Source organism: Lytechinus pictus, chromosome 2 (genome assembly GCF_037042905.1).
Source record: "Lytechinus pictus isolate F3 Inbred chromosome 2, Lp3.0, whole genome shotgun sequence".
NCBI lineage: Eukaryota > Metazoa > Echinodermata > Echinoidea > Temnopleuroida > Toxopneustidae > Lytechinus > Lytechinus pictus.
Window position 1 is genome coordinate 37,751,452 of NC_087246.1, and position 17,044 is coordinate 37,768,495.

Sequence of the window (17,044 nt, forward strand, 5' to 3'; positions counted from 1 at the left end):
AATACTTGTTTAAGGTGCTTTTCGAGACCCCATGGTCGTGCATGGTATCCACTCATCGGATATTCATTCTTTATCATATATTAGGAATTCCACCATGTGCAATGTAAATTTCAAATACTTTTCTTGTTTTTAATTGTTGAAAAGAACAGATCATATGACTTTAAATAATAGCTTGATCAGAATTCCTTAAGAAAAACTTCAAAAACAAAATGTGAGATAGTCTGGTGAATTACTTTCCAGGAGAGAAAAATGAGTCTAAAACTAAGAGTGATAGAACTCCAGCAGGTAGAGTCATGTGTAATATCCACCACAGCACAAAAAAGGTTGTAAACATTTTAAAACTATTAATTATGAAGGGATTATTTGATGAAACTGACAGTCTGAAAAGCCTCCAGGTACAAACACGTCTGGAAAACACTTTTAAAATGTGTATCAAAATATTAACTTCTTTAGAAATCAAGTAGAGCACCTCTTGCAGTCTCGCCTGCATTGTGCGATTCAATATAGCAGCAGTGCTCTGACTATATAATTATTCACAAAAAACAACTTTCTATGATAATAAAATACTATGTTCATTGACCCTAAATGACATTTGAATTTGGTGCAAGGGTGATCAGGCCATGACCTTGATCATGTTACCTAAGACTTGTGCAAGAAGGTCAGTGATACCTGATTACCCCTACATTTATGTCCACATTTCATGAAGTATACATATCAATTTGTTAACAAATTTCGGCATTACTCCTATTTGTTTTAAGATCAGTATGCTCGATCTGTAATGAAAATCATAAGATCAGTATGCTCGATCTGTAATGAAAATCATAAGATCATAAGTCAGAAAAAATTGGAACCAGTGGGATTCGAACCTGCCATCTACTGCTTTCCGGGCAGCGACTCAACCACCAGGCTATTCTGGTTCACGGCTAAGCCACAATGAACTGGAATTCAAATACCCTTGATCCTCTTCTTTCTGACTCATTAATATTCAAATGCCGTCCGCCGTGGACAATAGATAGTAAATTAAGAGGTTTTTTTTTTTTTTTTTTTTATAGTCCTGAGGAAATTATAATTTGTTAACAAATTTCGGCATTACTCCTATTTGTTTTAAGATCCGTATGCTCGATCTGTAACAAATTATAATTTCCTCCTATAAAAAAAAATAAAATAAATAAAAAAAAGCCTCTTAATTTACTATACATATCAACTTTCAAAGTTATGATAGCAATTTAACAGATACCCCTGATATGGCCAAAGACCTTTGACCTTGAACATGTGACCTGAAACTCATGCAGGATATTCACTGATACTTGATTACTCTTTCGTCCAAGTTCCATGAACTAGATCCATATACTTTAAAAGTTTTGACATTTCAAAAAACTTAAACCTTGGTTAAGAATTCATTTTAAATTTAATTTGCCCAACATTATCTAAGTTCATTGACTCTAAATGACCTGAAACTCGCACAGGAAGTTCAGTGATACTTGATTACTCTTATGTCCAAGTTTCATGAACTACATGTAGTCCATAAACTATCAAAGTTTTGATGACATTTCAACAAATACCCCAACATGGCCAGAGTTCATTGACCCTATTGACCTTAGTCATGTGACCTGAAACTCAAGCAGGATGTTCAGTTATACTTGATTATCCTTATGTCCAAATTTCATAAACTATGTCCATACATGCATACTTTCTAAGTTATAAAATGATATTAAAAAAATATATATTAAACCTTAGGTTAAGATTTTGATGTTGATTCCCCCAACATTGTCTAAGTTCATTGACCCTAAATGACCTTTGACATTGGTCATGTGACCTGAAACTCAAACAGAATGTTATGCAATAAGGGAGAGTGGGGTAAATAAAGCCCCCTTTTCATAATTTCAATAATATTTTTTAATGCATAGAAGTAAAAACATATAATTGGTTAGATGTCTATCACTAGGTCTACAGAAGACAGGTCATTCTCATTTGCATACTAATGGGCATTAAACATTGTTGTCAGGGGTCCTCATTTGCCCCATCAAAATGGGGCAAATGAGGCCCTTTGATTAAAAACTTTTTTTTTGCTTCAAAGTGAAACTTGTTCAGTTGGTATAATACAATCACCAAACACTTACTAGTAACAATCACAGGATTAATATTTAATTATTTTCCCAAAGGTCCCCATTTAAGGAATTATTCAAATTAATCCTATCAGCTATCCAATATTATGAAAGAAGAATTGTTGTTGAATTGCGTTTTCACCTGTCACAGACTTTATATTATTATGTTTCTACATGTTCTATTGGAAAATGAAACTTTTACTGTTTGAACAGATATAACTATTGAAAAATGACACTTTTACTGTTTTAACAGATATAACCAATTAACCATACAGTGCTAATTATGTTTTAATATGTGGGGACTCATTTGCCCCATAGGCATAGGGCATTTTTGGTTCATAGGCTTCCAGTCATAAAAAAATAGGGAAAGTGCTGAATTTTACAACAGTACTGGCATGTATAATAATTCCTTACAAAAGTATTAAAAACTAAGATTGAAGTTGATGTACATTACTGAGTGGGTACAGTACTCGCCTCTCTAAAGTGGCGATGCTACTTTCAATTTTGATTTTGAGATTCTGCAGGGGTTGCGCTCCTCCTGGCCATGTGCATTGGCTATGAAACATTCTTTAAGATCAAGATATGTGCTAAGGAACTGTCACAAATTTATACCACACACAAACAGCAATCCCCTTGACACTAATTTGAGCAGTGAGCTAAAAACTAGCTGGGGGCCTTATTTACCCCAGGGCCTCAATTACCCCACTCTCCCCTACTTGATTACCATTAAATCCACGTTTCATGAACTAGATTCATATACTTTCTACATGTAAGTTATGACATTTCAAAAACTTAACCTTAGGTTAAGATTTCAATGTTGACGTTGGAAAAGCAGCACCTATATTCTCGCTCTGCTATGCAGGTGAGATAAAAAAAAACATCTACATTTCACTCCTCTCCAGTTCATCCTTTTTACACTAAAATTCCCAATGCAAATTATTTGCCATTTTTGCACCTGGAGGGTTACATAAAAACGATTTGACATTGATTTATTTATACAGTACTGCCATTGGCTACTTCCCCTACAAAAATAAACCCAGCCTGCATGGGCTTACTGGTTAAAAGTAAAACCTGTATACTTCTTCTTCTTCTGGAAACAATACAGGCCACCGTACTGCAGTATGCATTAGAATTGCAAATCTATGGGATCATTCACAATAAAAGGTGCCTGTGCTAAAATGACTAGGGTTTCCCTTCTTAGTGTCAGAAAACAAAACCTCTTTGGCTCTTTTGGGGTTTCAAAGGAGGGGGGGGGGGCTTGGTTTTTTATGTAAGGAATGGCTAAGCTTTGTGCACATTCTTGAAGGACATTAATGAAATGATTCGATGTGGAGATTAGATTCAGCTTTGTGCAACAATTCACCTTTGTCACTGATGCATTGTAATATGAGCAGTCTTTGGTGGAAAATAGATCAATTCCAATTATGCGTAATATACACAATTCTCTGTTATATGCTTAAATAAAATTTGGTGGAAGGATAGTGTAGCTTTATTACACCACTGTTTTAGTTTAAATTGTGATAATTTTGTGAGCAAACGAAGAAAGGATCCATCTAGTGATGGTGTTGGATTTTTTCATTTATTTACTGGCCTACATTTGGTGAAAATGATGAAAAAACATTAGTATTCCCAGTAATTATAATGATCAGTTTACTGTACTGTTGGTAATGTAGTCCCTCATCTCAGTCATTACTTGTTTTGAAAGATTTGCCTACATTGAAACCAATACTTTTTCAAATTGTTAATGTTTACATTTAATCTATTTTCTCAAAAGTAATTTGAAAAACTGGAGGATGCTTAACTAATGTCCTTCATGAGCAAAATTAATAACAAAATGGGTTTCGCTCTGGACACTCAACTGTGTATGCATGGCTCTGTTGGAATTTATAAAAAAAATTAATACAGTATTAGAAAACAAAAAAACACTGAGTTGGGTATATTTCTGGATTTGTCAAATGCTTTTGACTTAATGAATTACAAAATTTTATTATATTCATAAGTCAAGTACATCCCAGAAAAAAATGTTGACTTGAACAGAGAATAGAGAAAAATCAAACAAGCATAATACTGAAAATTTCATGTGACGTTATCTTTCCCCTCACTTGCATACCGACCAGGTCAAAGTAAGTGAAAATTACAAAATGTCATAACCCTTTCTTATTTTACATCTGATTTAGATGAAATTTTCAGCGTTATGCTTCTGTAATTTTTCTTGTTTTATCCAATTTAAGTTTTCATTGAGGTGGGCTTGCAGTCCTTTAATCATATATGGTATAACAGTTGACATCCATCGATGGTAAAAATTCTCCCTTTACTACAAATAAACACAGGTGTGCTGCAAGGATCATCCTTCACCCTTTGTGTTTTCATTGTTAGTCACCAACTGTGCCCTATTAATTTAGCAGATATGATACAAGTTTTCTTTCTGTCAGGGGAAAATATTAAATTGAGTTTATAGATGCTATTCTGAATCTAGAAATACCCAAGACTGAAGAGTGGTTTCTTGTCAATAAATGGGCTATAAATGAATACTTCAAAGAAAAACTTTAAAAAACAATGCAAAATATGAAACTTGACAATTTATGTGATATCCACTTTAATGACAGATTTTCTTGGGGATCACTCTTGTTGCACTACATAATGAAGAAGACAACATTGTCCTATTCAATTTGTTATTGAATAGGAAATGCAACCTGAAAAATCAGATTTTATTGCCCCTTTCAGCCAGTCTAGGCAGAGAAGTGAAATCAAGTGAGGATGCCACGGCATGCTGATAACCGCTGATAAGTCTATCACAAGCCACAAAATTACACCCGAAGGCTGCAATTACATGTATTATGCAACCAAGGCTTACTTTCAACATTCATGACAATGTCTCCTATTTGTCCTTCATATGTTCATTGCAATCAAATCTTTTTTATTTTTTTCTTCTAGATTTCCGTTTGCGTTCAGTTCTCGCTGGCCACATCTCCCCATTTTCATTACCAGTTTTCTATGCATTTTCAATCTCCAATGATCATGAACTTAATAAGCCCCTCTACAGTACCTTTGATTATGTGTATCAGCATTAAATTCATGATTACAAACTGCTCACAGACTTAGGGAATATTTGGAGCTAGATGAAATACATGTTCATATTCATAATGTTTTTATCTTTTCATCCAATCATTATATTTGCATATTCGTCCATAACTACAATGAAAACTACTGAAAATACTGAAACCCTCATTTTATCTTCTTTTTTTGTTTTATTTGTTGATTCATCATTCCAATATCCTCTTGGTGTTTAATTACATGGGTGAACTTTACAAATTTTTCAAACCATTCCTCCAAATTTTCTTCTACTAGGCCTACTTCATTAAAAGATTTTTACAGGCGAACTTGTGATTGTTTTTGGACAGTGATTTGACCTGTTTTTTTTTTTTTTGTGCAATTCGAAATGTAATTTTTTTTGGCATGATTTTCTTCATTTTCTTCATAAATCAATACTAAATGAACATTTTCAAATAATAAACAAATATATAGATGAATACATTTTGCATGTGACAATTGAAGAAATAAACAATAGTGACAAAGAATAATATTATATTATACATAAAGCATGTGATATATGTTGGGTAAAATACAAGGCGGGGGGGGGGGGGGGTAAATGCATGATATGTATGTGCCGCGGTTAAGACCCCCATTTTCCATTCCAGAGCATCACCGATTCAGAAAGCCATAGAAATTCCTATTTTTTTCCTGTTCCGGAGACCCTCAAATTTGTGATTTCTCGTTCCAGTGCATGCCCATCATGAACTTCTCAGCCGATCGGAGCGGCGAACTCAATCCCCCGACTTTGGCGCGGCACATAGGTATCATGTTATAATTCGAGTATTCCCCGGATACAGGGTTCAGCTATAAAAAGGTACAGCAGCCGGTAGAGGACATCACGCTGATAATCACTGATAAGTCTGTCACAAGTCCCAGATGGGTCCCAGGATAACACCCACAGGCTGCAATTATTACGCAACCAAGGTCTTACTTTTACATATCATCTGTTGGAGATTAAGGCATAAGCATGCATGCAAAGCTATTCATGAAGTTAAAAAACCAAAGATGTACTTACTGTGTAACCCTGTTGTTGACTCAGATGTTCAGCAACCACAAGAAGAGCATTGAGTGTAGCGCCCCCACTGCCGACCTTCGAAAGCGGATCCTCCACCGTCAGAAGAAGGGTTTTAGGATCAACATGACCTTTCCTCTGTCTATTCTCCAACTCTAATAAAACAAAAAAAAAAATCTTGACATTATTCTTGTAGTACTAGAGTGTGGGAAATGGGGAATTTTTTCATCTTCAATAATAGTCTTTTAAAGGTCAAGTCCACCCCAGAAAATTGCTGATTTGAATTGATAGAGAAAAATCAGACAAACATAATGCTGCAAATTTCATCGAAATCGGATGTAAAATAAGAAAGTTATGACATTTTAAAGTTTCGCTTATTTTTCACAAAACAGTTAAATGCACGACTCAGTGATATGCAAATGAGAGAGTTGATGATGTCCATCACTCACTATTTCTTTTGTTTTTTATTGTTTGAATAATACAATATTTCAATTTTTACAGATTTGACAGTAAGGACCAACTTAACTTAACCATAAACTGTTAAAATGATGGTAATTCCACATGTTCAGGGAGAAATAAAACTTCTGTTCACTTGACAAGGAGGAGAAAATTAGAATATTTCATATTTCATGTAATAAAATACAAAAGAAATAGTGAGTGGGTGACGTCATCAGTCTGCCAATTTGCATACCGACCAGGATGTGCATATTACTGTTTTGTGAAATTAAGCAAAACTTTAAAATGTCATAACTTTCTTATTTTACATCCGATTTTGATGAAATTTTCAGTGTTTTGCTTGTTGGATTTTTCTCCTTTTTTCAAATCAACGTTTTGTTGGGGTGGACTTGTCCTTTAAAGAGAATTATAATTATAATAACAATATTAATAATAATAAGATAATAATAGTAATAATAATAATAATACTAATAATGAATGATTTACAATGCATCAAATTAGGAATAGCAAGCAAATTCTTTGGGCAACTTTTAAATGTATCATAATAGTGCAGTATAATAGGAGATTCTCCCACCTTTTTAGATTTGGGATTAGAGGGTTCACTCATTTGTCCTCTAAACATGTACATGTATGTATGTATCTACCATCTTATCATAAAGTACATGTATTAACTGCTTGGCCAATTTAGTCCTTATCCAGATAAAGCATTCACATGACAATATAACGGGAACAGGAGATGATAAATTTTTCTAAAATACATATAAATCAATAAAATGATGTAAATCATGTCAATTATTGGATTCCGCATCAGCAAAGGACTAATGAAGCTTATCCCGAGTATACATGTAGGATTATATAATATACTTTTTTTTAAACAAGAGTACACCTAGTTACCAATAATGCATAGCATTTCCATTTATTTGAAAGCAGGATAAAAGAGCATTGTTGAATAAATGCCTTGCTCACAGGCATAGGAGCTGCGGCCAGGGATCAAACCCCAGACTTTTGCACAGTATAGCCAGGCGCCTTAGACCACTCGGCCACTACCATCACAATGTGAGAAAAAAAAACTTGACACCTCACAAATACCCAATATAAAAAAATATATATTTCATGAACACAAAATTATCATATATGGCCTGAAAGAGTATCTTCTCCAAAATAATTTGATACCATACTTATGTGATATGTGTTAACGCTTGGATAATCAGGAGGTTTTTTTTTTTTACTTTGATTTAAAATTTGATTTGCGCCAAAGTAAGCCATGGCTGCAATGAATGAATGCAGATTCCAATGTCATAATCCATGATGAGAGAGTAAACATATTTGCAAACCCTTGTTCAATAAAATTAACTTGAGAATTGATACTGAAAAGTGTTTATTAAACAATTCTTATGTTAATAATCATTGAAAATGTGTTTTGCAATGGATTTTAATGCAACCCTCGTAGAATTATGACATCATTGACATCTGGATTCATTAATTTGGAGTCATGACAAAATTTACATCACTGCAAAGAATACATGTACCTACTAATTATCCAAGCGTGAACACATACTGTACCACATAAATATGGTATCAAATTATTTGGGAGAAGATACTCTTTCTGATTATATATACATAATGAATTTGTGCTCATGTCATATATTTTCCTTGAAATGGGGGTTTGTGAGGTGTCTATTTTATTTTGACTGTCACATGACTATAAAGTGGTGCTAAAAAGTTAGTGAATCCCACCAGAAAATGAAAATATTCATATTCAAAGTATCAAAGTTCTGCCATGTTTTAGAAATTTAATTCTGAAGTCTGGAGATAAAATCTATGTACAAGTATGTACCAATAATGGATACAAAGGCTTCCATTTTTTTTAAATAAACTAATGTCAATGAGCATCTAGGGGCATAAACACACACTCTGTGTTCATAACTACTGCTGATTATGAACCTATTCTCTACACAGTAGGTTCCCCCCAAAAAAAAAAATGCAAAAAGGTTTATAGAAGTTTTCACCATGATTTTCTATTTTCAATTTACTATATAGGCCTACGCATAGAAGAATAAGTGTAAAGCACTAGCGTACCTACGGGGGGGGGGGGGGGGGGGGCAGGGGGGGCACTCTGCCCCCCCTGACGAATCAAAACCCATGCAAAAACGTATCTTTGCCCCCCCTGACGGGCTTGAAAAACCTTTTTTGCCCCCCCTGACGAGCTTTAAGACCTTCAATGCCCCCCTGACGAGCTTGAAGACCCTTTTTTTTTTCTTTTTTTTTGCTTGTCAATTTTTTGTCTGGTACGAAATCCTTTATCTGTGATCGAAGACCTTTTTTTTTTCTTTTTTTTTTTGCTTGTCAAATTTTTTGGCGGACAGTTTTGCCCCCCCTGTGGAAAATCCTAGGTACGCCACTGGTGTAAAGTATGACCATTCTCATATGAATGCAGGGAATTATAAATTTCCTAGTATTGCATCGCAATCTGCTCCACATTTTACATAGGACTGTACATTACTTAGTTGAGAGCTTTTCTCTTCTGACCAAAAATGCTATCTAAATTTGTAAAGCAAAATTATTCCCTGGAATGTGTTCAAAATAGTGAAATATAGGACAAAACGGCGTCCAGGGCAGGGTTGTACGAGACGCGGGACAAATCTGTGAAATACCGGACTGTCTCTTGAAATCCAGAATGTCTCGTCACAGGATATCTTAAGTAAAAGAATCCAATAATGACAAAACACAGGATGCAGAGTTTTTACAACAGATAAAAAACACATCTTTTAATACTTCTTGCATCAAGCTTCTGTAACATTCTTTTCTTGGAACTTACCCTCTTGAAAGGCCCTTGCACTTTCTTTCTTTTGACATGTGATCACTATTGCAGTCCATTTAGTATCAGCCATTTGAAATTCTCAGCAAGAATCAAAAGGGACTGCAAAAAACAGTTAATAATAAATGTAAGTTAAGACAATAAATCTATCCTTTCATTTGCCTTTAAGTGATTTGCCCTTTAACTTAAGTGACCAAATACTGGGTGTTTTACCCTAGATTCTTGGGGAAGAGTTCCTTTGGCTCTACCTCTCATTGATGGTTTGTATATGCTCCAACTCCAACTTCCAAGTACACTTCACTACCATCACACTACACTACAGACTACAGTGTAGTGTAGCAGCCACGCTACACTACAGTGTAGTGCGGTAGTGAAGTGGAGCGTACACAAACCTAGACTGAAAAATCAGTCTAGATCTCCTTCTACCCCAGTCTCGATCGGCCATTTTGTTACAATTCATAACAAAAATGGCCGATCGAGACGGGGGTAGAAGGAGAGAACTTTTCGTTTTTTGAGGTTCCAGTCTGTGCCCAGATGTCAGGAAACTGCCACTCGTTAGACCTTCATCCATATAATCGTGGTAAGTGCATAATTTCTGTTTTCACAATTCATTTGGAGAAATATTTAGACCATAAATCACCCTAGTCCCGTGAGTATGGTCAAATACACGGTAAGCCCCTGGTCTCAATAGTAATCTTAATAAAACATGGAAACAGAAATTATGCACTTACCACGATTATATGGAATGGATGAAGGTCTATCGTGACACACAAATCCTGACATCGAGGCACAGACTAAAACCTTAAAAAAAGGAAAAGTTCTGTCGCGATACCTCTCCTTCTTTCAAAATTCAAAACAAAATGGCCGATCGAGACCGAGGCTATATTTTGTTTTTTTGAGGTTCCAGTCTGTGCCTCGATGTCAGGATTTGTGTGTCACGATAGACCTTCATCATGTTCATCCATATAATCGTGGTAAGTGCATAATTTCTGTTTCCACATTTTATTAATATTACTATTGAGACCCCAATCTACCCGTCCCGTGTCTCCTTCGTTTTGCACGGTCGACTCCTGGGCTCCCTGCTTCGCGGGCCGTAGCTCCCTGGGTTAAATCAGCTCTTGAAGAAAGGGGTACAATCGATGTAATTTATTTAGACTTTATGAAGGCCTTTGACAAGGTACCTCACCGTCGACTGCTTGAAAAGGTCCGTAGTTTTGGTATACATGAACAGGTGATTAGTTGGATCGAGGCATTTCTTGTTGGAAAGAGACAGAGAGTGTGTGTGAATGGCGAGTTCTCAAGTTGGGGACATGTAGATAGCGGAATTCCGCAAGGGAGTGTCCTTGGACCTTTGTTATTTTTGTTATATATTAATGATCTCCCAGATGTTGTTACTGGAAGTAATGTTTATCTTTTTGCTGATGATACCAAGTTGTTCAAGTATATAAGAGATCAGAATGATTGCAATTCCCTCCAGAGTGATCTTGACCATCTGAAATGCTGGTCAGAAAAATGGCTGCTGACATTCAACCCCAAGAAATGTAGTGTACTGTACTCTCTATTAGTAACACGCAGGACCGACAGGAAGCTTTTGCATGTACTTTAATGAATGATGCGCTTGAACATGTCACCTCCGAAAGGGACTTGGGTGTTGTAATCGATGATAAACTCAGCTTTGAAGAGCACATGCAATCGAAGATAAACAAGGCCAACAGGCTAATGGGTTTGATCAGACGAACTTTTGTTTATCTAGACAAAAATAACTTTGCATTGTTGTATAAGTCGCTTGTCCGACCACAAGTTGAGTATGCCCATGCTGTGTGGAACCCCGTAGTGAAGAAACATACATGCATTAGAGAACGTACAAAGAAGGGTAACAAAATTAGTTCCAGAATTAAGGAAGCTTTCCTATCCACAACGACTTAAACAGTTAAAAATCCCAACTCTGGCGTATCGAAGAGTTAGGGGTGACATGATTGAAACATATAAACACTTTAATAATTATGATCTATGTACAAAACTTAATTTAGAAGAAAAATATAGTGAACATACCAGAGGTCACAGTAAAAAATTGTTCATACCAAGGACAAAGACCCAGAAATATAGGAATTATTTTTATGTTAGAATACGTAAGACATGGAATAGCCTAAATAATGAAGTTGTCACTGCCCCAAGTGTGCACGGTTTTGAAGCTGCCCTGGATAGATGCTGGAAAAATGAGCCAATAAAATATGACTACGAAAGCCCTGTTCCCGGAAGTGAGCCAGCCATCTTGAGGAGGAAAAACCTAGAACTGAATACAGAGGCATAACTAGACAGCTGGCAGCCGTCTGTTTCGAGGAGTTTTTTAACATTTTTTTATTTTTTGAATTTCTCCTCATACACAGACGGCTCGCTATCGTGCAGCCACCATTAGGGGACTACAATGCAAAATCCCCCCGTCGGGGCTCTTCAATTTTTGTCTTTAATGAATCAAACTTTTGAAAATCAATGCGACCGAAATGCAAATTAATATTCCCTCTTGGCATTAAATGCCAAAAAACGGGGAAAATCAAGTTAAAAGGAACAAAAAAAGTGACTTACCTCGACTGTCGCGCAACTTCACTGCCCTGTTTTATCCGAACTTCATACACATAAACATATGGCCATTGGGTCCCCTGTACAGATTGCGCTAGAACTTCGGTCTCTGTATTTGGTGAGTGAAGCCAACGGAGTTCAGCCGAACAACCAACATAACAGAGACCGAAGCTTTTAGTTTTGGTCTACTACTACTAAGGCATAACATGCCTACATTCAGAAACTTCCCTAGGTATCCCTAGGAGACTCTAATTATACTAACTTGTCCCGGCCCGGAGCAGTGTTGAGAAATGGGGCCCCCAATATATGCACTAACTTACATTTGGGCACTCATTCAATGAACAATTGGCCATTGGGGTCTCAGCAGTGCAGTCAGCAAGATGGCATCTAACCCAGGGCGCTCCGCCTCGCGTTCCCGGCCCGGGAAGCAGGCCGGAGCCCCCTGGCCCGGGTTAGGCCTAGATGGCATCTAGACAGCTGGCAGCCGTCTGTTTCGAGGAGTTTTTTAACATTTTATTTTTTTTTTAATTTCTCCTCTGTATTTGGTGAGTGAAACCAACGGAGTTCAGCTGAACAACCAACATAACAGAGACCGAAGCTTTTGGTCTAGATGGCATCATGATTCATGTTCAGTTCTTATCAAATTCAAAACAAAAATAACATTTCTGCGGCTTACCTTCACGGCCCGGCAACACACTGATCACTCAGAAACTAGGGTTATTATCTGTTCAGCAATTATCTTGAAAAAGCTGGTGATAATAGACGAGCTTGAGAAATGGATTTATATCCGGATTCCGCAGCAGTCCCATATACGATTAACGTTAAGACTAAGCTAAGTTCGCGAACTGTCGATCCCTATCGAGCTCTCAGCTCCCGGTCTCTCAGCTCTCGATCTTCTCAGATCAGCGCTTGCTCTGGGTCCCGGCCGCGCCGCGCCGCGCCCAGGGACAGTAGCTCGAGCTCGCTAGCTGCTGGAGCATCCCAGTCAGTCAGCATGCACCGACCGCAGCTGCATGCTGTCGGGTGGGGCCACGCCCCCATATTCCGTCAAGGGAATGTGGGAGGGGGTGGGGTGTGGGTGCGCCCATAATATGTTTATATATAACTCTGGGTGCGCCCGAGGGTGGTTAACATAGCAAGACCGTATATCAAACCTACCAAAAATACAATTCCCTAACAACATGCGGCATGCCAAACATGCAACAGATAACGTTTTTTTGTTATTGAATCATGTTGATGAGCTATATGACCATGGTATGGATAAATACCAAATAGGGTATTAGGCCTATAAGGTTTTTGGTACGGTCTCCGAGATTTCTAGAGTACTTACGCCTTTACGGTACTGTTTACATTAAAACCAAAGATTAAAACAATAAATGAGAGAAAAACTTAAAACAGTTTAAATAAGAGCTAGGCCTAAATATTTCATCTAATTTATATTGTTTCAAGTCTTTCTCTCAGTATTGTTTTAAACAGTAGGCCTACCGTACGTATACTCTAGAAATCTACCCTATTATCTCAACACTTACTTTTCAACTTTGTAAATAATTAATGTAGGCCCTACTCTATTATAATAGGCTTACATAATTACCAAAAGACCCAACATTATAACAGGGCTTTAAAAAATTAATCCAAATCTACCCCGGTCCCGGGGGGTGGGGGGGGGGGGCACTCAACTATAAAGGGCAACTATAATGCATGCTGCATGTGCACACACGCGACCAAAGGTTTTACAAACTCGCCCTAAACAAGTTTAATCAATTTTTCAAATCTATATCCTAATTTTATAATATTATGATACTATACTATCTTATAAAGGAAAAAACATGTAAGAATAATCCTACGTGCCTTAAGTTTCATGAGTCATGTCAGTAGAGTAAAGAAGTATTTTTTTCTTTGTTTTTTTGAGACAGTGCCCTTTTTTCCCCTGTGCCCCCAACTTTCAACTTCGCTCCACCGCCCCTGAGAGGGGGATATAGCCCCCAATATTTTGGGTCGGGTGATTACCTACGTATTGTAATCCGCTATTAATTTACGGTCATACATAATACTGAGTCATAATAGTCCAGGATAGGCCCCATATAAACTTGACCAAACCTTGTTTTTTTATATATACAATATTTTTTTATGGTTTTGATGGTCCGCACATTGGCTATGAAATGCTTGAAATCGTGTGGCAGGAGTGAAATACTCTCTGAAAAAATAATTTTTGACAAAATATTTATTTTCCTGATATTCAAAATGGCCGCCATTGGCCCTTGTATATACTCTATTATGTACAATATGAGTAGGGAAAACTAATTTTCACAAAAAGATGAGCACTAAACCCCCAAAAATTGATGTATGAACGAAGTAATATATGCAAATTATCATTACTAACGAGATATATCATTTATTATGTCATATACGGGAACATTGCTGTATTTTGATATGTAAAATAGCCGCCACTGGCCAAAATAGTGTACAATGGCTATGGCCGGGGCCAAAAACCCACAAGAGTGATCACTAAAATGCATATTATTAAGATAAACGAGTGGACTACTGACTAAAAACATCATTGTTAATATGCCATTTATGTGATAAATGCTGTATTTTGAAATTCAAAATGGCCGCCAAAGGCCCTATATTTACATGTATCATGTACAATGCGAATGGAGAAACTAATTTTCACACGAGTATAGAAACATAAAATGCATGTAATTGTAATCTACGGGTAAAATATTGTCTGACAACATGTTTTATAGCAAGACATATCATTTATTTTGTCATGCATGAGATAAATGCTGCATTATGAAATTCAAAATGGTACCTTTAGGTCCTAACAGTATTATCTACAATGTGAATGGGGACATATAATTTTGTAAGAATTTGGATTTGCTTGACTATGACATCCATATAATCCTGTTGTATGAGTAAAATGTTATTTGAAAACACATATTTTTTTAATTATAGCATTTATTCTGCCATATAGGTGATAAATATTGTATTTTGACATTCAAAATAACCTCTACAAGCCCTAACTAATTTATGTAACATTCGAATAGGGAAACTAATTTTCACAAGAGTGAGAATCATAAAATGCATATAACTGTGATGTACGAGTAAAAATATTGTCTTAAAAATGATTTCTAACTAAATACATCACATATTGGTCGTGGAGGTAATAAATGCTGTACTTTGAAATCCAAAATGGCTGCCATAGGTCCTAAAAGTATTGTGTACATTGTAACATGTGACATATAATTTTGACGGAACTTGGCTTTGCTTGACTCTAAATATTGCATATAATTGTGAGTTGTGATGTAAGGGTGAAATATTGTCTAAAACCATGGTTTTTAACGAGATATATCATAATGTTGTGTAATTAAGGTGATAAATGCTGCATTTTTAAATTGAAAATGGCCGCCATAGGCCCTTATCGTACAATATACAATTTGAGTCGAGACAAATAATGTTCACAAAAAGGGCACATGGCAGTCATTTTGAATGTTGAAATCCATTCACGAGTGGATACCATGCGCGACCATGGGGTCTCGAAAAGTACCCTAAACACGTAATTTTCATATTCTGAAAATGCACCCCATAACAAGTATTGGCGTGTGAAACCCTTCCCTTAACAAGTATTGGAAACAAAACGATACTCTTGCAGTCTTGGTAAATATTCCCTGAAATGAACCCCTAAACAAGTACAGGAATGTTTATTGTTACGGGTCCTTCGGTTTTCGGCTTTACCTATTTGGTTTAGTACGACCCCAACGTCTACACCTCGCGCAAATCGGACTCTAAACACGAAGTGTTGAGGCAAAAAGGACATCCTTTATAAAACATTTTAATTTTGTTTTATCATCCCCGCAAATACGTTTTTTTTTTGGTCGCGCATGGTATCCACTCGTCAATGTAAGTGGCCCCCCCCCCGGGTTGTAATACAGTATTTATCACCCGAAGGTTCGTAATTCCGAAACACGTAAATTGCCTATACCTCGATGTTCGTTAATCCGAAAACGAAAAAGGGTTTGTTAATCGGAACATTTGTGGCGTTATTCCGAAGGTTCGTCAGTCCGAAAACGAAATAAGGTTCCTTATTCTGAAGGTTCGTTAGTCCGAAAACGAAATAAGGTTCGTTATTCCGAAGGTTCGATAATCCGAAAACGAAATAAGGTTCGTTGTTCCGAAGGTTCGTTCATCCGAAAAACGAAATAAGGTTTGTCAATCTGAAAACAAAATAAGGTTATTTATTCCGAAGGTTCGTTAATCCGAAAAATGAAATAATCGGTGGCGTAGCCGGGAAAACCGGAAGGGTAAGCGTGGTAGAAGTGGGGGGGGGGGGCACCGTATTGCTTTTTAATTGTTATGAGGATGGGGAGGTAAAAAGAAGGGCGGCGGAGCAAAGTAGAGTAAAGTAGAGCAAAACCTTTTGAAGTGATTTCTGGTTATGGTAAGATATATATTTAGGCTTTAATTTTTGTGAGAGAGTGCAACGAGCGAGCGGTTTGGAAGAAAATTTCAAAGTTGATGTAAAACTCTTTTTTTTGTCAATTACTGTTAAAAGGACATCCTTGGGAGCTGTTGCGAGCGTGAATCGCAAGCTCAAACCTTTTGTCATTTCAATAAGAAATGAAAATAAAACATTCTAAGCAGTTTTTCCAATCATTAAACAGATGTGCATCTAAGAATAAACACGAGCGCGATGTGTGAGTTGAAATATATTGACCAGAAAAGGAACCTGTTAAGGACTGCGTTTAGTGACACATGAATAGGATATATCGAATAATGCGAGTGCGAAGCGCGTGCTAAAAGATATTCTAGCCTGAAAACTGGACATTTTAAACCTTTTTATAACCAGAAACGGCGAGTACCTTACTAAACTGATAACCATGATAACAGTAACCAACAAATTTGGGATTTTCTAATCTAAAATATATACTTTAAAAAAGGTATTTCATTTCGAAAGAAGGCACCCTTCATTTTGGAAAAAACAAGGGA

The 17,044-nt window shown here is 36.6% G+C and overlaps 1 protein-coding gene across 1 annotated transcript in view; it reads right to left on the reverse strand.

Moving 5' to 3' along the window:
- LOC129254270 (L-fucose kinase-like) overlaps positions 1–13,086 on the reverse strand; it is a 45,072-nt gene extending 31,986 nt beyond the window's left edge. The window contains exons 1-3 of the mRNA XM_064115708.1: positions 12,738–13,086; positions 9,485–9,586; positions 6,214–6,365 (exon numbers count right to left, since the gene is read on the reverse strand). Coding sequence (XP_063971778.1) covers positions 6,214–6,365; positions 9,485–9,557 — 225 coding nt within the window. The 5' untranslated portion in view covers positions 9,558–9,586; positions 12,738–13,086. The remainder of the gene's footprint in view (positions 1–6,213; positions 6,366–9,484; positions 9,587–12,737) is intronic.
- Between the last annotated feature and the right edge of the window lie 3,958 nt (positions 13,087–17,044).